We start from the raw sequence: 25,292 nt of genomic DNA on the forward strand, positions 1-25,292 counted from the left end.
GGTGGGAGTGAGTGGGTTGTGGGAGTAGGGAGTGGGCGAGGGGGTTGGGAGGGGAATGAGGGGGTGGGGAGGGGAGAGAGGGGGCTGTGGGAGTGAGGGGTCTAGCTGGGGGAGTGAGGGGGTGGGTGGAGGGAGTGACGGGGTATGGATGGGGAGTGAGGGGGTGGGGGGGAGTGATGGGGTTGGATGGGGAGTGAAGGGGTGGGGGAGTGAGGGATCTGGAGAGATGGGGAGTGAGGGGGGTGGGGGTGAGTCTGAGGGGGTGGGGGAGTGAGGGGTGGGGGGGGGGGGGGAGTGAGGGGGTTGGATGGGGGAGTGAGGGGGTGGGGGGAGTGAGGGGTCTGAATGGGGAAGTGAGGGGGTGGGGGGGAGCGAGGGGTCTGGATGGGGGAGTGAGGGGGTGGGGAGGGGAGTGTTGGGGTTGGGAGGGGAGTGAGGGGTGGGCTGGAGTGAGGTCGCTGGGGAGGGGAGTTAGGGCGTGGGAGGGGAGGTGAGGGGGTGGGAGGGGAGTGAGGGGGTGGGCCGGAGTGAGGTGGCTGGGGAGGGGAGTGAGGAGGTGTGGAGGGGAGTGAGGGGGTTGGGAGGGGAGTGAGGGGGTGGGGAGGGGAGTGAGGGGGTGGGCCGGAGTGAGGTGGCTGGGGAGGGGAGTGAGGAGGTGGGGAGGGGAGTGAGGGGGTTGGAGGGGAGTGAGGGGGTGGGGAGGGAGTGAGGGGGTAGGAGGGGAGTGAGGTGTCTGGGGAGGGGAGTGAAAGGGTTGGGAGGGGAGTGAGGGGTTGGGCCGGAGTGAGGGGGTTGGGAGGGGAGTGAGGGGGTTGGGAGGGGAGTGAGGGGTTGGGAGGGGAGTGAGGGGGTGGGGAGGGGAGTGAGGGGGTAGGGAGGGGAGTGAGGTGTTTGGGGAGGGGAGTGAGAGGGTTGGGCGGGGAGTGGGGTTTGGGCCGAGGAGGTGGCTGGGGAGGGGAGTGAGGGGGTGGGAGGGAGTGAGGGGTTGGGAGGGGAGTGAGGGGGTGGGGAGGGGAGTGAGGGGGTAGGGAGGGGAGTGAGGGGTTGGGAGGGGAGTGAGGGGGTTGGGGGAGAGTGGGGGAGGGGAGTGAGGGGTTGGGAGGGGAGTGAGGGGTGGGCTGGAGTGAGGTGGCTGGGGAGGGGAGTGAGGGGGTTGGGAGGGGAGTGAGGGGATGGGGAGGGGAGGGAGAGGGTAGGGAGGGGAGTGAGGGGGTGGGGAGGGGAGTGAGGTGTCTGGGGAGGGGAGTGAGAGGGTTGGGAGGGGAGTGAGGGGGTGGGCCGGAGTGAGGTGTCTGGGGAGGGGAGTGAGGGGTTGGGGAGGGGAGTGAGGGGGTGGGGAGGGGATTGAGACGGTGGGGAGGGGAGTGAGGGGGTGGGCCGGAGTGAAGTGTCTGGGGAGGGGAGTGAGGGGGTGGGGAGGGGAGTGAGGGGGTGGGCCGGAGTGAGGTGTCTGGGGAGGGGAGTGAGGGGGTGGGGAGGGGAGTGAGGGGGTGGGCCGGAGTGAGGTGTCTGGGGAGGGGAGTGAGGGGGTGGGGAGGGCAGTGAGGGGGTGGGGGGGGGGCAAGGGTACGTGGGGAGACTGTGATTTGCAGGAAGCAGGGAGTGAGCGGAACACCTGGCGTCCTGTGGGATTGCACTTTGTGGTTCTGTGATTCACCCCGGTGTCGAATATCCCCGCTGCATCCCAGAGGGATTGTGGAGCCCCTGCTGGCAGGTTTAAGAGAGGAGGGTTGGGGGGTTTGGGGGATGTGGGTCGCTGTTGAGGTTAGATGGCAGTGTTTGTGTAGCCGATACCGCTGACAGCCAGCCCACCTCCACCACCAACCCCCGGCTCGGTTTGGTGTTTCAGGAGCTGCTGTGCCGGGAGGAGGAGTTGAAGAGGGCGGCTCTCCAGCAGAAGTCACATGAGGAATCCCTGCGGCAGCGGGAGCATGCCCTGTTGCAGTGGGAGCGGGATGTCTTTGAGCGGGAGCTCAGCCTCCTCATCTACCAGATGAACGCCGAGAAACCGAACGTCAAGAAACGCAAAGGCACCTTCAAGAAGAACAAGCTGAAGGTGAAAGACGGCCATTGGATCAGCCGGCCGATCGGTTAGTGTGGGCAGCAGCAAGCGCCAAGCCAGGGGGTATCGGTCAGCGCCAAGCCAGGGGGTATCGGTCAGTGCCAAGCCAGGGGGTATCGGTCAGCGCCAAGCCAGGGGGTATCGGTCAGTGCCAAGCCAGGGGGTATTGGTCAGTGCCAAACCAGGGGGTATCGGTCAGTGCCAAACCAGAGGGTATCGGTCAGTGCCAAACCAGGGGGTATCGGTCAGTGCCAAACCAGGGGGTATCGGTCAGTGCCAAACCAGGGGTATCGGTCAGTGCCAAACCAGAGGTTATCGGTCAGTGCCAAACCAGGGGGTATCGGTCAGTGCCAAACCAGAGGTTATCGGTCAGTGCCAAACCAGGGGGTATCGGTCAGTGCCAAACCAGAGGGTATCGGTCAGTGCCAAACCAGGGGTATCAGTCAGTGCCAAAACAGGGGGTATCGGTCAGTGCCAAACCAGGGGTATCGGTCAGTGCCAAACCAGGGGGTATCGGTCAGTGCCAAACCAGGGGGTATCGGTCAGTGCCAAACCAGGGGTATCGGTCAGTGCCAAACCAGAGGTTATCGGTCAGTGCCAAACCAGGGGGTATCGGTCAGTGCCAAACCAGAGGTTATCGGTCAGTGCCAAACCAGGGGGTATCGGTCAGTGCCAAACCAGAGGGTATCGGTCAGTGCCAAACCAGGGGTATCAGTCAGTGCCAAAACAGGGGGTATCGGTCAGTGCCAAACCAGGGGTATCGGTCAGTGCCAAACCAGGGGGTATGGGTCAGTGCCAAACCAGGGGGTATTGGTCAGTGCCAAACCAGGGGGTATCGGTCAGTGCCAAACCAGGGGGTATCGGTCAGTGCCAAACCAGAGGGTATCGGCCAGCGCCAAACCAGGGGGTATCGGTCAGCGCCAAACCAGGGGGTATCGGTCAGTGCCAAACCAGGGGGTATCGGTCAGTGCCAAACCAGAGGGTATCGGCCAGCGCCAAACCAGGGGGTATCGGTCAGTGCCAAACCAGAGGGTATCGGCCAGCGCCAAACCAGGGGGTATCGGTCAGTGCCAAACCAGGGGGTATCGGTCAGTGCCAAGCCAGGGGGTATCGGTCATTGCCAAACCAGGGGGTATCAGTCAGCGCCAAGCCAGGGGGTATCGGTCATTGCCAAACCAGGGGGTATCGGTCAGTGCCAAACCAGAGGGTATCGGTCAGTGCCAAACCAGGGGGTATCGGTCAGTGCCAAACCAGAGGGTATCGGCCAGTGCCAAACCAGAGGGTATCGGTCAGTGCCAAACCAGGGGGTATTGGTCAGTGCCAAACCAGAGGGTATCGGTCAGTGCCAAACCAGGGGGTATCGGTCAGTGCCAAACCAGGGGGTATCGGTCAGTGCCAAACCAGGGGGTATCGGTCAGTGCCAAACCAGAGGGTATCAGTCAGTGCCAAACCAGGGGTATCAGTCAGTGCCAAAACAGGGGGTATCGGTCAGTGCCAAGCCAGGGGGTATCGGTCAGTGCCAAACCAGAGGGTATCGGTCAGTGCCAAACCAGGGGTATCAGTCAGTGCCAAACCAGGCATTATCGGTCAGCGCCAAACCAAGGGGTATCGGTCAGTGCCAAACCAGGAGATATTGGTCAGCACCAAACCAGGAGATATTGGTCAGTGCCAAACCAGGGGTATCGGTCAGTGCCAAACCAGGCATTATCGGTCAGTGCCAAACCAGGAGTATCGGTCAGTCCCAAACCAGGAGTATTGGTCTGTGTGCAAACCGTGATTATCGGTCAGTGCTAAACTGGGGGTATCAGTCAATGCCAACCCGTGAGAGTCGGTCAGTGCTGAACCGCAGACATTGGTCACTGCCAAACCGGGAGTGCCAGTCATGTCAAACCGGGGAATATCGGTCAGTGCCAAACAGCAGGTAATGGTCAGTGCCAAACTGTGGGTATTGGTCAGTGCTAAATTGCAGGTATCAGGCAGTGCCAAACTGGTAGTATCAGTCAGTGCCAAACTGCGGGTATTGGTCAGGGCCAGACTGGGAGTATCAGTCAGTGCCAAACTGCGGGTATTGGTCAGGGCCAGACTGGGAGTATCAGTCAGTGCCAAACTGCGGGTATTGGTCAGGGCCAGACTGGGAGTATCAGTCAGTGCCAAACCGCGGGCACCATCCATTTGGTCAGTGCCAAATTGTACAGATGGCCATTTTTGCGAATTGCCTGTTAATCAATCCACCTTACAAAGGTAGGTCAGTTCTTGGTTTAGTCTGATGCGTTGGACAGAGATACACCCTCATTGAGGTCAGGGGCCTCTGTATACATGCCTCTTGGTTAAACAGATGGTTTAAAATGTAGCCCTCTGTGGGAGGTGCGTGGACTTTAACCAATGGTCTGGTCATTACTCCCAAACAGATTTCCAACACAAGCTCACGGTGCAGGCCTCTCCAATTCTCACCAAGAAGAAGGACTTCCTCCAAGTAGACTCCAACTCGACAAACATCACATCCTTCGTACCACGGCTCAGAGCGATTCAGTGTAAGTCTCACTGGCAACAAATCCCAGGGTTAGGAGCAGATTAACGGCACACCCTCCACTCCAGTCTCACACTCGCTCTGTCTCTCCTCTACTCTCGCACTCACTCTGTGTCTCCCCCACACTCACACTCGCTCTGTCTCTCCTCCACTCTCTCACTCACTCTGTCTCTCCTCCGCTCTCACACTCACTCTGTCACTCCTCCACTCTCACACTCAATCTGTCTCTCCTCCACTCTCACACTCACTCTGTCTCTCTCCTCCCCACACTCACACTCGCTCTGTCTCTCCTCCACTCTCACACTCACTCTGTCTCTCCTCCACTCACCCTGTCTCTCTCCTCCACTCTCACACTCACCCTGTCTCTCTCCTCCACTCTCACACTCACCCGGTCTCTCTCCTCCACTCTCACACTCGCTCTGTCTCTCTCCTCCACTCTCACACTCACTCTGTCTCTCTCCTCCACTCTCACACTCACCCTGTCTCACTCCTCCACTCTCACACTCGCTCTGTCTCTCCCCCACACTCACACTCACTCTGCCTCTCCCCCACTCTCACACGCACTCTGTCTCTCTCCTCCACTCTCACACTCGCTCTGTCTCTCCCTTCCACTCTCACACTCACTCTGTCTTTCTCCTCCACTCTCACACTCACTCTGTCTCTCTCCTCCACTCTCACACTCGCTCTGTCTCTCTCCTCCACTCTCACACTCACTCTGTCTCTCCACCACACTTACACTCGTTCTGTCTCTCCTCCACTCTCACACTCACCATGTCTCTCCTCAACTCTCACACTCGCTCTGTCTCTACTCCACTCTCACACTCACTCTGTCTCTCTCCTCCACTCTCACACTCGCTCTGTCTCTCTCCTCCACTCTCACACTCACTCTGTCTCTCACCCACTCTCACACTCACTCTGTCTCTCCCCCACTTTCACACTCACTCTCTCTCTCCTCAACTCTCACACTCGCTCTGTCTCTACTCCACTCTCACACTCACTCTGTCTCTCTCCTCCACTCTCACACTCACTCTGTCTCTCTTCCACTCTCACACTCGCTCTGTCTCTCCTCCACTCTCACACTCACTCTGTCTCTCTCCTCCACTCTCACACTCGCTTTGTCTCTCCCTTCCACTCTCACACTCACTCTGTCTCTCTCCTCCACTCTCACACTCACTCTGTCTCTCTCCTCCACTCTCACACTCGCTCTGTCTCTCTCCTCCACTCTCACACTCACTCTGTCTCTCCTCCACTCTCACACTCACCATGTCTCCCCTCCACTCTCACATTCACACTGTCTCTCCTCCACTCTCACACTCATTCTATCTCTCACCCACTCTCACACTCACTCTGTCTCTCCTCCACTCTCACACTCACCATGTCTCCCCTCCACTCTCACATTCACACTGTCTCTCCTCCACTCTCACACTCACTCTGTCTCTCACCCACTCTCACACTCACTCTGTCTCTCCCCCACTCTCACACTCACTCTGTCTCTCCCCCACTTTCACACTCACTCTGTCTCTCCTCAACTCTCACACTCGCTCTGTCTCTCACCCACTCTCACACTCACTCTGTCTCTCCCCCACTTTCACACTCACTCTCTCTCTCCTCAACTCTCACACTCGCTCTGTCTCTACTCCACTCTCACACTCACTCTGTCTCTCTCCTCCACTCTCACACTCACTCTGTCTCTCTTCCACTCTCACACTCGCTCTGTCTCTCCTCCACTCTCACACTCACTCTGTCTCTCTCCTCCACTCTCACACTCGCTTTGTCTCTCCCTTCCACTCTCACACTCACTCTGTCTCTCTCCTCCACTCTCACACTCACTCTGTCTCTCTCCTCCACTCTCACACTCGCTCTGTCTCTCTCCTCCACTCTCACACTCACTCTGTCTCTCCTCCACTCTCACACTCACCATGTCTCCCCTCCACTCTCACATTCACACTGTCTCTCCTCCACTCTCACACTCACTCTATCTCTCACCCACTCTCACACTCACTCTGTCTCTCCTCCACTCTCACACTCACCATGTCTCCCCTCCACTCTCACATTCACACTGTCTCTCCTCCACTCTCACACTCACTCTGTCTCTCACCCACTCTCACACTCACTCTGTCTCTCCCCCACTCTCACACTCACTCTGTCTCTCCCCCACTTTCACACTCACTCTGTCTCTCCTCAACTCTCACACTCACTCTGTCTCTCTTCCACTCTCACACTCGCTCTGTCTCTCTTCCACTCTCACACTCGCTCTGTCTCTCCTCCACTCTCACACTCACTCTGTCTCTCCTCCACTCTCACACTCGCTCTGTCTCTCTCCTCCACTCTCACACTCACTCTGTCTCTCCTCCACTCTCACACTCACCCTGTCTCTCCCCCACACTCACACTCACTCTCTCTCTCCTCCACACTCACACTCACTCTGTCTGTCCCCCACTCTCACACTAACTCTCTCTCTCCTCCACTCTCACACTCACTCTGTCTCTCCCCCACACTCATACTCACTCTGTCTCTCCTCCACTCTCACAGTCACTCTCTCCTCCACTCTCACATTCATTCTGTCTCTCCCCCACTCTCATACTCACTCTGTCACTCCTCCACTCTCACACTCACTCTGTGTCTCCCCCACTCTCGCACTCACTCTGTCTCTCCTCCACTCTCACACTCACTCTGTCTCCCCCCCACTCTCACACTCACTCTGTCTCTCTCCCCACTCTCGCACTCGCTTTGTCTCTCCTCTACTCTCGCACTCTCTCTGTGTCTCCCCCACACTCACACTTGCTCTGTCTCTCCTCCACTCTCTCACTCACTCTGTCTCTCCCCCGCTCTCACACTCACTCTGTCACTCCTCCACTCTCACACTCAATCTGTCTCTCCTCCACTCTCACACTCACTCTGTCTCTCTCCTCCCCACACTCACACTCGCTCTGTCTCTCCTCCACTCTCACACTCACTCTGTCTCTCCTCCACTCTCACATTCACTCTGTCACTCCTCCACTCTCACACTCACCCTGTCTCTCCCCCACACTCATACTCACTCTGTCTCTCCTCCACTCTCACAGTCACTCTCTCCTCCACTCTCACATTCATTCTGTCTCTCCCCCACTCTCATACTCACTCTGTCACTCCTCCACTCTCACACTCACTCTGTGTCTCCCCAACACTCACACTCGCTCTGTCGCTCCTCCACTCTCACACTCACTCTGTCTCTCCCCCACTCTCGCACTCACTCTGTCTCTCCTCCACTCTCACACTCACTCTGTCTCCCCCCCACTCTCGCACTCACTCTGTCTCTCCCCCACTCTCGCACTCACTCTGTCTCTCCCCCACACTCACACTCGCTCTGTCTCTCCTCCACTCTCACACTCATTCTGTCTCTCCCCCGCTCTCAAACTCACTCTGTCACTCCTCCACTCGCACACTCACTCTGTCTCTCCTCCACTCTCACACTCACTCTGTCTCTCCCCCACTCTCACACTTACTCTGTCTCTCCCCCACTCTCACATTCACTCTGTCTCTCTCCTCCACTCTCACACTTGCTCTGTCTCTCTCCTCCACTCTCACACTCACTCTGTCTCTCCCCCACTCTCACACTTACTCTGTCTCTCCCCCACTCTCACACTCACTCTGTCTCTCTCCTCCACTCTCACACTCGCTCTGTCTCTCTCCTCCACTCTCACACTCACTCTGTCTCTCTCCTCCACTCTCACACTCACTCTGTCTCTCTCCTCCACTCTCACACTCACTCTGTCTCTCCTCCACTCTCACATTCACTCTGTCACTCCTCCACTCTCACACTCACTCTGTCACTCCTCCGCCTCTCACACTCACTCTGTCTCTCCTCCACTCTCACACTCACCCTGTCTCTCCCCCACACTCATACTCACTCTGTCTCTTCTCCACTCTCACATTCACTCTGTCACTCCTCCACTCTCACACTCACCCTGTCTCTCCCCCACACTCACACTCACTCTCTCTCTCCTCCACACTCACACTCACTCTGTCTCTCCCCCACTCTCACACTAACTCTCTCTCTCCTCCACTCTCACACTCACTCTGTCTCTCCCCCACACTCATACTCACTCTGTCTCTCCTCCACTCTCACAGTCACTCTCTCCTCCACTCTCACATTCATTCTGTCTCTCCCCCACTCTCATACTCACTCTGTCACTCCTCCACTCTCACACTCACTCTGTGTCTCCCCAACACTCACACTCGCTCTGTCGCTCCTCCACTCTCACACTCACTCTGTCTCTCCCCCACTCTCGCACTCACTCTGTCTCTCCTCCACTCTCACACTCACTCTGTCTCCCCCCCACTCTCACACTCACTCTGTCTCTCCCCCACTCTCGCACTCACTCTGTCTCTCCCCCACACTCACACTCGCTCTGTCTCTCCTCCACTCTCACACTCATTCTGTCTCTCCCCCGCTCTCAAACTCACTCTGTCACTCCTCCACTCGCACACTCACTCTGTCTCTCCTCCACTCTCACACTCACTCTGTCTCTCCCCCACTCTCACACTTACTCTGTCTCTCCCCCACTCTCACATTCACTCTGTCTCTCTCCTCCACTCTCACACTTGCTCTGTGTCTCTCCTCCACTCTCACACTCACTCTGTCTCTCTCCTCCACTCTCACACTCACTCTCTCTCCTCCACTCTCACATTCACTCTGTCACTCCTCCACTCTCACACTCACTCTGTCACTCCTCCGCTCTCACACTCACTCTGTCTCTCCTCCACTCTCACACTCACTCTGTCTCTCCCCCACTCTCACACTTACTCTGTCTCTCCCCCACTCTCACACTCACTCTGTCTCTCTCCTCCACTCTCACACTCGCTCTGTCTCTCTCCTCCACTCTCACACTCACTCTGTCTCTCTCCTCCACTCTCACACTCACTCTGTCTCTCCTCCACTCTCACATTCACTCTGTCTCTCCTCCACTCTCACACTCACTCTGTCACTCCTCCGCTCTCACACTCACTCTGTCTCTCCTCCACTCTCACACTCACTCTGTCTCTCCTCCACTCTCACATTCACTCTGTCACTCCTCCACTCTCGCACTCGCTCTGTCTCTCCTCTACTCTCACACTCACTCTCTCTCTCCTCCACTCTCACACTTACTCTGTCTCTCCCCCACTCTCACACTCACTCTGTCTCTCTCCTCCACTCTCACACTCAATCTGTCTCTCCTCCACTCTCACACTTACTCTGTCTCTCCCCCACACTCACACTCGCTCTGTCTCTCCTCCACTCTCACACTCACTCTGTCTCTCCCCCGCTCTCAAACTCACTCTGTCACTCCTCCACTCGCACACTCACTCTGTCTCTCCTCCACTCTCACACTCACTCTGTCTCTCCCCCACAATCACACTTACTCTGTCTCTCCCCCACTCTCACACTCACTCTGTCTCTCTCCTCCACTCTCACACTCGCTCTGTCTCTCTCCTCCACTCTCACACTCACTCTGTCTCTCTCCTCCACTCTCACACTCACTCTGTCTCTCTCCTCCACTCTCACACTCGCTCTGTCTCTCTCCTCCACTCTCACACTCACTCTGTCTCTCTCCTCCACTCTCACACTCACTCTGTCTCTCCTCCACTCTCACATTCACTCTGTCTCTCCTCCACTCTCACACTCACTCTGTCACTCCTCCGCTCTCACACTCACTCTGTCTCTCCTCCACTCTCACACTCACTCTGTCTCTCCTCCACTCTCACACTCACTCTCTCTCTCCTCCACTCTCACACTTACTCTGTCTCTCCCCCACTCTCACACTCACTCTGTCTCTCTCCTCCACTCTCACACTCAATCTGTCTCTCCTCCACTCTCACACTTACTCTGTCTCTCCCCCACACTCACACTCGCTCTGTCTCTCCTCCACTCTCACACTCACTCTGTCTCTCCCCCACTCTCGCACTCACTCTGTCTCTCCTCCACTCTCACACTCACTCTGTCTCCCCCCCACTCTCACACTCACTCTGTCTCTCCCCCACTCTCGCACTCACTCTGTCTCTCCCCCACACTCACACTCGCTCTGTCTCTCCTCCACTCTCACACTCATTCTGTCTCTCCCCCGCTCTCAAACTCACTCTGTCACTCCTCCACTCGCACACTCACTCTGTCTCTCCTCCACTCTCACACTCACTCTGTCTCTCCCCCACTCTCACACTTACTCTGTCTCTCCCCCACTCTCACACTCACTCTGTCTCTCTCCTCCACTCTCACACTTGCTCTGTGTCTCTCCTCCACTCTCACACTCACTCTGTCTCTCTCCTCCACTCTCACACTCACTCTCCTCCACTCTCACATTCACTCTGTCACTCCTCCACTCTCACACTCACTCTGTCACTCCTCCGCTCTCACACTCACTCTGTCTCTCCTCCACTCTCACACTCACTCTGTCTCTCCCCCACTCTCACACTTACTCTGTCTCTCCCCCACTCTCACACTCACTCTGTCTCTCTCCTCCACTCTCACACTCGCTCTGCCTCTCTCCTCCACTCTCACACTCACTCTGTCTCTCTCCTCCACTCTCACACTCACTCTGTCTCTCCTCCACTCTCACATTCACTCTGTCTCTCCTCCACTCTCACACTCACTCTGTCACTCCTCCGCTCTCACACTCACTCTGTCTCTCCTCCACTCTCACACTCACTCTGTCTCTCCTCCACTCTCACATTCACTCTGTCACTCCTCCACTCTCGCACTCGCTCTGTCTCTCCTCTACTCTCACACTCACTCTCTCTCTCCTCCACTCTCACACTTACTCTGTCTCTCCCCCACTCTCACACTCACTCTGTCTCTCTCCTCCACTCTCACACTCAATCTGTCTCTCCTCCACTCTCACACTTACTCTGTCTCTCCCCCACACTCACACTCGCTCTGTCTCTCCTCCACTCTCACACTCACTCTGTCTCTCCCCCGCTCTCAAACTCACTCTGTCACTCCTCCACTCGCACACTCACTCTGTCTCTCCTCCACTCTCACACTCACTCTGTCTCTCCCCCACTCTCACACTTACTCTCTCTCCCCCACTCTCACACTCACTCTGTCTCTCTCCTCCACTCTCACACTCACTGTCTCTCTCCTCCACTCTCACACTCACTCTGTCTCTCTCCTCCACTCTCACACTCACTCTGTCTCTCCTCCACTCTCACATTCACTCTGTCTCTCCTCCACTCTCACACTCACTCTGTCACTCCTCCGCTCTCACACTCACTCTGTCTCTCCTCCACTCTCACACTCACTCTGTCTCTCCTCCACTCTCACATTCACTCTGTCACTCCTCCACTCTCGCACTCGCTCTGTCTCTCCTCTACTCTCACTCTCACTCTCTCTCTCCTCCACTCTCACACTCACTCTGTCTCTCTCCCCCACTCTCACACTCACTCTGTCTCTCTCCTCCACTCTCACACTCGCTCTGTCTCTCTCCTCCACTCTCACACTCACTCTGTCTCTCTCTTCCACTCTCACACTCACTCTGTCTCTCCTCCACTCTCACATTCACTCTGTCTCTCCTCCACTCTCACACTCACTCTGTCACTCCTCCGCTCTCACACTCACTCTGTCTCTCCTCCACTCTCACACTTACTCTGTCTCTCCCCCACTCTCACACTCACTCTGTCTCTCTCCTCCACTCTCACACTCAATCTGTCTCTCCTCCACTCTCACACTTACTCTGTCTCTCCCCCACACTCACACTCGCTCTGTCTCTCCTCCACTCTCACACTCACTCTGTCTCTCCCCCGCTCTCAAACTCACTCTGTCCCTCCTCCACTCGCACACTCACTCTGTCTCTCCTCCACTCTCACACTCACTCTGTCTCTCCTCCACTCTCACACTCACTCTGTCTCTCCCCCACTCTCACACTTACTCTGTCTCTCCTCCACTCTCACACTCGCTCTGTCTCTCCTCCACTCTCACACTCACTCTGTCTCTCCCCCGCTCTCAAACTCACTCTGTCTCTCCTCCACTCTCACACTCACTCTGTCTCTCCCCCACTCTCACACTTACTCTGTCTCTCCCCCACTCTCACACTCACTCTGTCTCTCTCCTCCACTCTCACACTCACTCTGTCTCTCTCCTCCACTCTCACACTCACACTGTCTCTCCTCCACTCTCACATTCACTCTGTCACTCCTCCACTCTCACACTCACTCTGTCACTCCTCCGCTCTCACACTCACTCTGTCTCTCCTCCACTCTCACACTCACTCTGTCTCTCCTCCACTCTCACATTCACTCTGTCACTCCTCCACTCTCACACTCACTCTGTCTCTCCTCCACTCTCACACTCACTCTGTCTCTCCTCCACTCTTAAATTCACTCTGTCTCCCCCCCACTCTCACACTCACTCTGTCTCTCCTCCACTCTCGCACTCGCTCTGTCTCTCCCCCACTCTCACACTCGCTCTGTCTCTCTCCTCTACTCTCACACTCTCTCTCTCTCCTCCACTCTCACACTCACCCTGTCTCTCCCCCACACTCACACTTACTCTCTCTCTCCTCCACTCTCACACTCACTCTGTCTCTCTCCTCCACTCTCACACTCACTCTGTCTCTCTCCTCCACTCTCACACTCACTCTGTCTCTCCCCCGCTCTCACAATCACTCTGTCTCTCCCCCGCTCTCACACTCACTCTGTCACTCCTCCACTCTCACACTCACTCTGTCTCTCTCCCCACTCGTTCTGTCTCTCCCCCACTCTCACACTCAATCTGTTTCTCCTGTACTCTCACACTCGCTCTGTCTCTCCCCCACTCTCACACTCAATCTGTTTCTCCTGTACTCTCACACTCGCTCTGTCTCTCCCCCGCTCTCACACTCGCTCTGTCTCTCCCCCACTCTCACACTCGCTCTGTCTCTCCTCCACTCTCACACTCGCTCTGTTTCTCCCCCACTCTCACACTCACTCTCTCTCCACCTACTGCTCTGTCACACTCCCTCCTGCGTCTCCCATTCCTTCTGAGCCCTCTTTCACATGCACTCCATTCACTCCCCACCCCAGGAATCTCACTCTCGCATTCCACTCTTAATCTTCCCCTTTCCCTTTGTCCTCTTGCAGTGATTCCCAATCAGCTCAACGGGGCGTGGAACCGCAGTCCCGTCTGGAGCTCGGAAAATTCCGATGGGGAAGACTGTGGGAAAGGCGAAAGGAGACCAGGATGCATCTGGGGAAACCACTTGACCAAGCCCTGGGAAGCCACGCCGGACGGAAGGTGGGAACTTTGTGTGGGTGCACGATTGGGAATGTTGGGAATTAAATAGTAAAACTGCAGGAGGAGACCCTGAAGGGTGAGGAGGGAGGAACATTCAGTGAAAGTCAACAACACGCTGAAACTTGCTGGTAATGGGTCTTGACAATGTGGTTATTACGTCAGTGCAAAGCGAGCACCCATTATTCCCCTCGAATCTTGGGCTGTCCCTAGCCTTGGGACTGTAGAGGGAGCTTTACTCTGTATCTAACCCCGTCTGTCCCTGTCCTGGGGAGTGTTTGATGGGGAACAGTGTAGAGGGAGCTTTACTCTGTATCTAACCCCATGCTGTCCCTGTCCTGGGGAGTGTTTGATGGGGACAGTGTTGAGGGAGCTTTACTCTGTATCTAACCCCGTGCTGTCCCTGTCCTGGGGAGTGTTTGATGGGGGACAGTGTAGAGGAAGCTTTACTCTGTATCTAACCCCATGCTGTCCCTGTCCTGGGGAGTGTTTGATGGGGGACAGTGTTGAGGGAGCTTTACTCTGTATCTAACCCCGTGCAATCCCTGTCCTGGGGAGTGTTTGATGGGGGACAGTGTAGAGGGAGCTTTACTCTGTATCTAACCCCGTGCAATCCCTGTCCTGGGGAGTGTTTGATGGGGAACAGTGTAGAGGGAGCTTTACTCAGTATCTAACCCCGTGCAATCCCTGTCCTGGGGAGTGTTTGATGGGGAACAGTGTAGAGGGAGCTTTACTCTGTATCTAACCCTGTGCTGTCCCTGTCCTGGGGAGTGTTTGATGGGGGACAGTGTTGAGGGAGCTTTACTCTGTATCTAACCTCGTGCTGTCCCTGTCCTGGGAGTGTTTGATGGGGGACAGTGTAGAGGAAGCTTTACTCTGTATCTAACCCCGTGCTGTCCCTGTCCTGGGGAGTGTTTGATGGGGGACAGTGTAGAGGGAGCGTTACTCTGTATCTAACCCCGTGCTGTCCCTGTCCTGGGGAGTGTTTGATGGGGGACAGTGTAGAGGGAGCTTTACTCTGTATCTAACCCCGTGCTGTCCCTGTCCTGGGGAGTGTTTGATGGGGGACAGTGTAGAGGGAGCGTTACTCTGTATCTAACCCCGTGCTGTCCATGTCCTGGGGAGTGTTTGATAGAGGGACAGTGTAGAGAGAGCTTTACATTCAGCTTATTTTTAATTTAAAAAAGAGCGAGCTTTAACTTCAGGCTTTAGGCAGCAGGCTTGTATACGGCCTTGCCGTCAGCAAGTTCGGTTGTGGGGTTTGGGGCCTAACCAGAAGTTTCTGATCCACAGGCCGTGTTCCCGCCCAGATACGTGGAGCGCCGAGACGGCGGATGAAGGGCCAGCTCACTCCTTGGCGATCTTGATCACAGACACTATCTCCGGTAGGTTCACGCCGTCTGCACCCTCTCTGGGTCAGGGGGCACTCGCTTGCTTCGCTCCCTCCTTCACCCCCTCGCCCCCCCCCCAACACACCATCTGCTGTGTCCAAGCCTCGCGAGTCCCCGTCTCCGTGGGCAACAGAAATCCTGGAAGGCTTCACCAGGAGCTTAGTAAAGGAACAGGCTCCCCTCCCCAGAGCTTCGGGGGTCTCTGTGTCTTAGTGCAGGGGCTCCCCCATCCAAAAGGCTGTGGGTCAGGAAGGAAATGGGGTGCGAACAAAACTGAGGGGTCACCTGAAGTGTAGCCAAGAGTAGTCGAGGTTCAGGGACGAGGGCAGCAGCGATTTGGTCCAGTTTTGGGTTGCTGGCTTTCGGGAGAGAGAGAGAGAGAGAGAGGACCTTTATTGGTCAGTGGATTGAGTATAGGTGTTGGGAGGTCATGTTGTGGCTGTACAGGATATCGGTGAGGCCATTTTTGGAGTAATGCTTGCAATCCTGGTCTCCCTGCTATAGGAAAAATGTTGTGAGACTTGAAAGGGTTCAGAAATGATTTGCAAGGATGTTGCTGGGATTGGAGAGTTTGAGCTACAGGGAGAGGCTGAACAGGCTGGGGCTGCTTTTCCTGGAGCGTCGGAGACTGAGGGCTGGCTTTATAGAAGTTTATAAAATTATGAGGGGCAAGGATAGGGTGAATAGACACGGTTTTTTTCCCCAGGATCGGGGAGTCCAGAACCAGAGGGCATATGTTTAGGGTGAGAGGGGAAAGATATAAAAGAGACCTAAGGGGCAATTGTTTCACGCAGAGGGTGGTGTGTGTATGGAATGGGCTGCCAGAGGAAGTGGTGGAGGCTGGTAAAATTTAAAAGGCATCTGGTTGGGTATATGAATAGGAAGGATTTAGAGGGATATGGACTGGGTGCTGGCAGGTGGGACTAGATTGGGTTGGGATATCTGGTCGGCAGGGGCGGGTTGGACCGAAGGGTCTGTTTCCGTGCTATACATCTCTATGACACTATGAGAAGTCAGTGGTGTGTTGATATTAAACGTGAGAGGGGTTAATGTTTTGTTGTTTGGGTCAACCTTCAGTCATAGTGACTGACAGCAGAGAAACAGGCTGCAGCATTGGGTCCCAGATGGAGTCATTGTACCTGAGTGTCTGTCTCTTTCTCTCTCTCTCTCTCTCTCACACGGTTAGGTCTGCACTCGGTAGTGTGCAGTGCACACAGGAACAGTCCAAACCTCTAGAAACACAGGGGGCTGGAATCCAACATCAGCATGGCCAATACTGCTTTAATTTAGCAAGTTTTCGTTTCTTTGCACAAGTTTCTGTTCGACAGCTGATTTATGTTATATCATACAGTGTCCCAATAGGGACTGTTTCGTTTTTTTTAAACTTTCTCTTCACAAGAATAGAGGGAGCTTTACTCTGTATCTAACCCAGTGCTGTCCCTGTCCTGGAACTGTGATGCAGACAGTGTCAAGGGAGCTTTACTCTGTATCTAACCCTACACTGCCCCTATCCTCGGAGTGTTTGATGGAGATAATGTTGATGGAGTTTTACTCTCAGTTTGAAAGAGCAGAAACAGTCCCTGCGGCCTGCTACGTCTGTGCTGATAAATAAACACCAAATGACACGAATGTGGTTTCCCTGAACTTGGCCTAAATGAGGGGAGATAAGGTAGCTCAGTGGTTAGCACTGCTGCCTAACAGCGTCAGGGACCCGGGATCGATCCCACCCTCGGGCGACTGTCTGTGTGAAGTTTGCACATTCTCCCCGTGTCTGCGTGGGTTTCCTCCAGGTGCTCCGGTTTCCTCTCACAGTCCAAAGGTGTGCAGGTCAGGGTGAATTGGCCATGCTAAATTGTCCCATAGTGCCCAGGGATGTGCAGGTTAGGGTGGATTGGCCGTGCTAAATTGCCCCATAGTGCCCAGGGATGTGCAGGTTAGGGTGGATTGGCCGTGCTAAATTGCCCCATAGTGCCCAGGGATGTGTAGGTTAGGGTGGATTGGCCGTGCTAAATTGTCCCATAGTGCCCAGGGATGTGCAGGTTAGGGTGGATTGGCCGTGCTAAATTGTCCCATAGTGCCCAGGGATGTGCAGGTTAGGGTGGATTGGCCGTGCTAAATTGTCCCATAGTGCCCAGGGATGTGCAGGTTCGGGTGGATTGGCCGTGCTAAATTGTCCCATAGTGCCCAGGGATGTGTAGGTTAGGGTGGATTGGCCGTGCTAAATTGTCCCATAGTGCCCAGGGATGTGCAGGTTAGGGTGGATTGGCCGTGCTAAATTGTCCCATAGTGCCCAGGGATGTGCAGGTTAGGGTGGATTGGCCGTGCTAAATTGCCCCATAGTGCCCAGGGATGTGCAGGTTAGGGTGGATTGGCCATAGGAAATTGCCCTGTTGTGTTCAGGGATGTGCAGGTTTAGGCGGTTAACCATGGGAAAGGCAGGGTCCCAGGGATGGGGTGGGTCTGGGTGGGATGCTCTCTGGAGGATTGGTGTAGCCTTGATGGGCCGAATAGCCCGCTTCCGCACTGCAGGGAGCCTCAGCCTTTGAATCCCTCCTCCAGGTGATTCTCACGTGAGGGCAGGAGTACCTACCCCCTACTTTGAGCCCATCCCCTTCCGTTCTTTGGTAAAGCTGGCATTGATGTCCTCTCCCCTTGGTGAAACCGCAGGGGACCACGCCAGGAATGGGGACCTGCTGGCCACCGACGCCAGCTCTGCCGAAAACCTACCTCAGGCTGGAGACGACGGGAGCAGGGAGGCCGGTACTGACGATGTGGTGGAGCCCGGGCAATGGCGGCGGGGGCTGAAGAGCACGTGCCGGGCGCTGGTGGGCAGCGCTGCCATGCTGGCCTCGGTGGCACTGGGCCGGGACCTGGAGAGGTTGCGTCTGCCGGAAGCTGAGAGGCCGGCCGGTGGCCGCAGCGCCCAGAGCTCGCCGCAGGTCACGCACCGCAAGAAGGCGCGCAAGGACAATGATGACGACCGCAGCGGAGACCAGGCCGGGGACCTCATCTGCTTCCCCGTCCCCCTGCCGACCCCCACTACCGGGAACCCTGCTGAGACACTCCCCCGTGTCACCCCAGGGGGTGCTGGAGAGCTGCTGCCGGGACCCCCTGTCACCCCCCGACGAGAGAGGAAACACGGGGACGTGGGACAGGCTACCGAGGGCTGCTGCGCCAAGACCAAAGGTGAGGGAGTAGCTAAAGGCACCCAGTCCATTACCCACGCTTTTCAATGGGAGGGTCTGCTCCCTAATGAGGGTGCGGGTTTACAGGAAGGAGAGCCAATCCGGTCGAAGCCCTATGAGGGCGGACACTGCGAGGCCACCCCTAAACCCTGGGCTGGAGTTCCCGGAGCCAGCAGTGTGGGCTGGAGAGGGAGGGAAGTGAGTGGGAAACAGTCTCAGAATGAGGAGTCAGCCACGTTGGGAGTGGGTTGAGGAGGAAGTTGAGGCCTGGGAGGAATTGGTTCACCTGAGGGGTCTGGGAGTGGGATGAGGAGGAATGAGGCCTTGGAGTGGGGTGGGGAGGAATTGAGGCCTGGGAATGTTTGGAATTCCCTGTCCCAGAGAGAGGAGTGGGTGGCTCGGGGTCGCTGAGTGCCTTCAAAACTGAGGGCCTTGAGTGGGTCGGGCGTCAGGCTGGGAGGCTGAAGCCGAGGAGCAGGCCTCGCGGTGTCAGGGGCGGGGAGGAGAGGTACTGGACAGGCCTCCGGTTCCCTGATTCCTAACATCTCTCGCTCTCTCTCTCGGTTCCTTTTTCAGGAAATGCATTCACCTGCGCCCCTGTGGTGAACCAGGAAAGTGTCGGCTTTCCCTCAGATCATCCCCATCGGAAGCCTTGGCCGCGGGCCGAACACACCAAGACCAGCGCCTTGCCCCGGCCGAGGCCATCCCGAGCCCGGGCCAGGATCGACCCCTGGAGCTTTGTGTCGGCCGGTTCATGCGAGCCAGACCGGACGGCGAGCGGCCTCCCTCCTGAGCCTGAGGCGGCGGCAGCGAAGGCGATCCCTGACCCGTTCCAGCCACCCCTGGCAACCCCCCGCCTGACCAACCCGTTCGCCCACCCGGCCCCGGCCCCGTCTCCACGGCTTTGCCCCCCGGGGCCTTACAACCCCTTCGCCGTCGCTGTGGCGACCCCCAGCCACTGCCCGTTCCCGTCGCCTGCCTCTGACCCCTTCAGCGCCGCAGCGGAGAGAGCTGGTTTCTCGAGCTGCCCGCTCTCCGCACTGAGCCCCTGGGCCTCCTCGGGCAGGCCCCAGGCCTCCGCTCCAGCCCAGGCCGAGAGCCTGATCGACTTGGACACAGAGATATGGAGCAAAGTGGCCACCCCGCTGAGCTAGGTCTGGCGACGGGGGTGTGTGTGGTGGGGGAGAGGGGTGGCAAAGCAGGAACCAGGGTGGAGAGGGATTGGTGGTGGGGTAACTTGGTTACTGAATCTGTTCTCTTGAAGGACTGACCCACAGGGGGTCTTCCAGTACAGCCTCTGCCTCCCTCCACTGGGCCGAGCAGCCATTTTGTGTGAGAGAACAAGACAAAACAAAATAAATCTCATGATTACTTTACAATCATGCGCTAGGCCCCACTCCCTCCACACCTACCATTTAATGTCCCGGAGTATTGGGTTTCTGTCCCCCGGAATCCTGGGCCGACCTCCGCCCATCCCTCTCTCATCGGCCGGTCAGAGGTTCTGTGTTTTCTTTTGGAGATGGGGGAGAGGGGAGGGGTGACAGCGGTGGAGGGTTGATCTGACGGGACAGGGTGGGATCCTGCTGAAGATACCGCTCGGTGAGGGGTCCTTCCTCAGGGTGTCTCCGTGACGTTTTCTGAAGTGTGATAACTGTTGGGCGGGCATGTTGGTCAGACTCCTCGGTTACCGCCAGGCCCCAGTGCCACTCTCGGTTAATGCCAGGTCCCAGTGCCACTCTCGGTAACCACCAGGCCCCAGTGCCATACTTGGTAACCACCAGGCCCCAGTGCCACTCTCAGTTACCACCACGTCCCAGTGCCACTCGGTTACCACCAGGCCCCGGTGCCACTCTCAGTTACCACCACATCCCAGTGCCACTCGGTAACCACCAGGCCCCGGTGCCACTCTCCGTTACCACCAGGCCCCGGTGCAACTCTTGGTAACCACCGGGCCCTGGTCCCACTCTCGGTTACCGCAAGGTCCCAGTAGTCACACTCGGTAACCACTAGGCACTGTTCCCACTCTCGGTTACCGCAAGGTCCCAGTAGTCATACTCGGTAACCACTAGGCGCTGGTCCCACTCTCGGTTACCGCAGGGCCCCAGTGGTCACACTTGGTAACCATCGTACCCTGGTGACATTCTCGGTCACCGCTGGGCCCCGGTGCCACTCTCGGTAAACCACCAGGCTGTGGTGCCACACTTGGTAACCACCGTGTCTCAGTGCCACTCTCGGTTACCTACACGGTCATGGTTGAACCCGATTGGTGCATGTGAGCTCTCGGAGCCGGTCCTGCCTGAGCATTTTCATTATTTTTTTTAGAGAAAAGTAAGTTTATTAAAGAGGATTTAAAATTTATTATTAAATAAAATCTTTCAATATCTCATCACATGTCTGTCATCTTGGATTGCAAGCTCGTCTCACTGGGGGAGGGGTTACGAGTAAGGTATTGACAGCTCATCTTAGACCCCACTCTCTCTCTGTACACTGACTGGTGTCTCTCAGTCCCCTCTCTCCCTCAGAGAGATATCTGTACACTGACTGGTGTCTCCCAGTCTCCTCTCTCCCTCAGAGAGATATCTGTACACTGACTGGTGTCTCCCAGTCTCCTCTCTCCCTCAGAGAGATATCTGTACACTGCCTGGTGTCTCCCAGTCCCCCCTCTCTCCCTCAGGGAGATATCTGTACACTGCCTGGTGTCTCCCAGTCCCCCCTCTCTCTCTCAGGGAGATACCTGTACACTGCCTGGTGTCTCTCAGTCCCCTATCTCCCTCAGGGAGATATCTGTACACTGACTGGTGGCTCTCAGTCCCCTCTCTCCCTCAGGGAGATATCTGTACACTGCCTGGTGTCTCTCAGTCCCCTCTCTCCCTCAGGGAGATATCTGTACACTGCCTGGTGTCTCTCAGTCCCCTATCTCCCTCAGGGAGATATCTGTACACTGCCTGGTGTCTCTCAGTCCCCTCTCTCCCTCAGGGAGATTTCTGTACACTGACTGGTGTCTCTCAGTCCCCTATCTCCCTCAGGGAGATATCTGTACACTGCCTGGTGTCTCTCAGTCCCCTCTCTCCCTCAGGGAGATTTCTGTACACTGACTGGTGTCTCTCAGTCCCCTCTCTCCCTCAGGGAGATATCTGTACACTGACTGGTGTCTCTCAGCCGCCTCTCTCTCAGGGAGATATCTGTACACTGTCTGGTGTTTCTCAGTCCTCTCTCTCCCTCAGGGAGATATCTGTACACTGACTGGTGTCTCTCAGCCCCCTCTCTCTCAGGGAGATATCTGTACACTGTCTGGTGTTTCTCAGTCCTCTCTCTCCCTCAGGGAGATATCTGTACACTGACTAGTGTCTCTCAGTCCCCTCTCTCCCTCAGGGAGATATCTGTACACTGACTGGTGTCTCTCAGTCCCCTCTCTCCCTCAGGGAGATATCTGTACACTGACTGGTGTCTCTGTCCCCTCTCTCCCTCAGGGAGATATCTGTACACTGACTGGTGGCTCTCAATCCCCTCTCTCCCTCAGGGAGATATCTGTACACTGACTGGTGTCTCTCAGTCCCCTCTCTCCCTCAGGGAGATATCTGTACACTGACTGGTGGCTCTCAGTCCCCTCTCTCTCTCAGGGTGATATCTGTATACTGACTGGTGTCTCTCAGTCCTCTCTCTCCTTCAGGGAGATATCTATACACTGACTGGTGGCTCTCAGTCCCCTCTCTCTCTCTCAGGGAGATTTCTGTACACTGACTGGTGTCTCTCAGTCCCCTCTCTCCCTCAGGGAGATATCTGTAAACTGACTGGTGTCTCTCAGTCCCCTTTCTCCCTCAGGGAGATATCTGTACACTGACTGGTGGCTCTCAGTCTCCTCTCTCCCTCAGGGAGATATCTGTACACTGACTGGTGTCTCTGTCCCCTCTCTCCCTCAGGGAGATATCTGTACACTGACTGGTGGCTCTCAATCCCCTCTCTCTCTCAGGGAGATTTCTGTACACTGACTGGTGTCTCTCAGTCCCCTCTCTCCCTCAGGGAGATATCTGTACATTGACTGGTGTCTCTCAGTCCCCTCTCTCGCTCAGGGAGATATCTGTACATTGACTGGTGTCTCTCAGTCCCCTCTCTCGCTCAGGGAGATATCTGTACACTGACTGGTGTCTCTCAGTCCCCTCTCTCCCTCAGGGCACTATGGGACAATTTAGCACGGCCAATCCACCCTAACCTGCACATCCCTGGGCACTATGGGACAATTTAACACGGCCAATCCACCCTAACCTGCACATCCCTGGGCACTATGGGACAATTTAGCACGGCTAAACCATCCCAACCTGCACATCTTTAGACTGCGGGAGGAAACTGGAGCACCCAGAGGAAATCCACATAGACATGGGGAGAATGTGCAAACTCCACACACAAGGTTGCCTGAGGCTGGAATCGAACCCTGGTCTCTGGCACTGTGTGGCAGCAGTGCTAATCACTGTATGAGTTAAAAGCTAATAGTGTGTTCTTTCAGGATTGGTGCTCTTGAAGCACTGATCTTCCAACAGCTCGGTGCTCCCCCAGTACTGACCCTCCGACTGTGCAGCACTCCCTCCGCACTGACCCTCCAATAGTGCCCACTCCCTCAGCTCTGACCCTCCAATAGTGCCCACTCCCTCAGCATTGACCCTCCGACCGTGCAGCACTCCCTCAGCACTGACCCTCCAATAGTGCCCACTCCCTCAGCTCTGACCCTCCGATAGTGCCCACTCCCTCAGCTCTGACCCTCCGATAGTGCCCACTTCCTCAGCACTGACCCTCCGACAGTGCCCACTCCCTCAGCACTGACCCTCCGACAGTGCCCACTCCCTCAGCACTGACCCTCCAATAGTGCCCACTCCCTCAGCACTGACCCTCCAATAGTGCCCACTCTCTCAGCATTGACCCTCCAATAGTGCCCACTCTCTCAGCATTGACCCTCCAATAGTGCCCACTCCTTCAGCACTGACCCTCTGACAGTGCCCACTCCCCCAGCACTGACCCTCTGATAGTGCCCGCTTCCTCAGCACTGACCTTCTGATAGTGCCCACTCCCTCAGCGCTGACCCTTCGGCAGTGCCTGCTCCCTCAGCGCTGACCCTCTGATAGTGCCCACTCCATCAGCAGTGACCCTCCGGCGGTGCCCACTCTCTCAGCACTGACCCTCCGACAGTGCTCATTCCCTCAGTACTGATCCTCCAACAGTGCCCGCTCCCTCAGCACTGACCCTCTGATAGTGCCCGCTCACTCAGCACTGACCCTCCGACAGTGCCCGCTCCCTCAGCACTGACCCTCCGATAGTGCCCACTCCCTCAGCGCTAACCCTTCGGCAGTGGCTGCTCCCTCGGTGCTGACCCTCCGATAGTGCCCCCTCCCTCAGCACTGACCCTCCGACAGTGCGGCACTCCCTCAGCGCTGACCCTCCAACAGAGCCCGCTCCCTCAGCACTGACCCTCCGACAGTGCCCGCTCCCTCAGCGCTGATCCTCTGACAGCACGGTGCTCCTTCACCATTCCCAATTCAAATTCCTGATTGGACTCCCTCTCGGTTGTGCTTCTCGCATCTTAGGCCTGGTGTGGGTTTTATGAGAGCTGTGGAGTCGCCTGGAGAAAAGAAATCCATCGTCAAAGGGGGAACTGGAGGTAAGCAGCTGCCAGTATCTCGCGGATTGCTTTGGGAGGCACACGCTCTGGTCTGGGTTACCGACCCCACCCTGGAGGCCCTGACGACAACATGGACCCGGTGGAATGCTGGGCCTGTTCAAGAGGTGACAGCCTGCATCTCCTGCTCCCCAGGAGCCATTGGTGTTTGGACTGCCCCATCCCACACCGTCCAGGGAGATGGGGTCTGTCTGACCAAGAGGGAGACCTCCGGCTTGGTTGTTTGTCCTGCCCTGGTCAAGTGCATTCCAGTGCACGAACCCACCCCTTAACATCTCCGATATGCTGGGCGGGAGTCGGACATGGCAAGTCATTAGGAGTGCAAATGCTCAATTGTATTATGTGGGTGCAGAATTAGGCCTTCAGGCCTGTTCTCCACCATCCCGGCTAACCTGCGAATCTTCAACTCCACTCTCCTGTCTTTTCCCTTGACTCCCTTCCGGAATAAAAAAAATTCTATACCTCAGCCTAAGATCTATTTAATGACCCAACCACTACAAACCTCTACGGCAAAGAATTCCACAGATTCACACCCCTTCTGAGAGAAAAAAAAGCCCCTCATCTCTGCCCTAACCATGTGAGGCCCTCTGCTCCTGCACATGTCCCACAACAGGAAACAGCCCCTCTCCACACCTACCCTGTCAAAGTCCCGCAAAAAAATCTTCTCCATTTCAATAAGGTCATTCTTCTGAACTGTGGCAGATGGAGTTTAATTTAGATAAATGTGAGGCGCTGCAGTTTGGAAAGACAAATTAAGGCATTTAACAGTATATATACTTAATGGAATACTGCATTCAACTCTGGTCTCCCAGCTATAGGAAGGATGTTGTGAAACTCTAAAGGGTTCAGAAAAGATTTAGGTTGCCAGGGTTAGAGGGTTTGAGCTATAGGGAGAGGCTGAACAGGCTGGGGCTGTTTTCCCTGGAGCGTCAGAGGCTGAGGGGTGACCTCATAAAGGTTTATAAAATCATGAGGGGCATGGATAGGGTAAATAGACAAGGTCTTTTCCCCAGGCTAGGGGGCACGGGTTTAAGGTGAGAGGGGACAAATTTAAAGGCACCTAACGGGCAACATTTTCAAACAGAGGGTGGTGTGTGTGTGGAACGAGCTGCCAGAGGAAGTGGTGGAGGCTGGTACATTGGCAACATTTAAAAGGCATTTAAAAGGGTACTCAAATAGGAAGAGTTTGGAGGGATGTGGGCCAAATGGGACTGGATTAATTTCGGATATCTGGTCAGCATG

At 56.1% G+C, this 25,292-nt stretch overlaps 1 protein-coding gene across 1 annotated transcript in view; it reads left to right on the plus strand.

The window, feature by feature from the left end:
- The window catches only part of LOC122544032 (mitogen-activated protein kinase kinase kinase 11-like), a 29,152-nt gene extending 8,381 nt beyond the window's left edge, over window positions 1-20,771 (plus strand). Inside the window, exons 2-7 of the mRNA XM_087983592.1 lie at window positions 1,788-2,090; window positions 4,471-4,593; window positions 13,659-13,812; window positions 15,103-15,194; window positions 17,868-18,386; window positions 18,962-20,771. Of these exons, the coding sequence (XP_087839718.1) occupies window positions 1,788-2,090; window positions 4,471-4,593; window positions 13,659-13,812; window positions 15,103-15,194; window positions 17,868-18,386; window positions 18,962-19,539 (1,769 nt within the window). The 3' untranslated portion in view covers window positions 19,540-20,771. The remainder of the gene's footprint in view (window positions 1-1,787; window positions 2,091-4,470; window positions 4,594-13,658; window positions 13,813-15,102; window positions 15,195-17,867; window positions 18,387-18,961) is intronic.
- Window positions 20,772-25,292: the final 4,521 nt, after the last annotated feature.

This window comes from Chiloscyllium plagiosum, unplaced genomic scaffold, assembly GCF_037043375.1.
Source record: "Chiloscyllium plagiosum isolate Xiang-an unplaced genomic scaffold, Cpla_swu_hap1 HiC_scaffold_46, whole genome shotgun sequence".
Lineage (NCBI taxonomy): Eukaryota > Metazoa > Chordata > Chondrichthyes > Orectolobiformes > Hemiscylliidae > Chiloscyllium > Chiloscyllium plagiosum.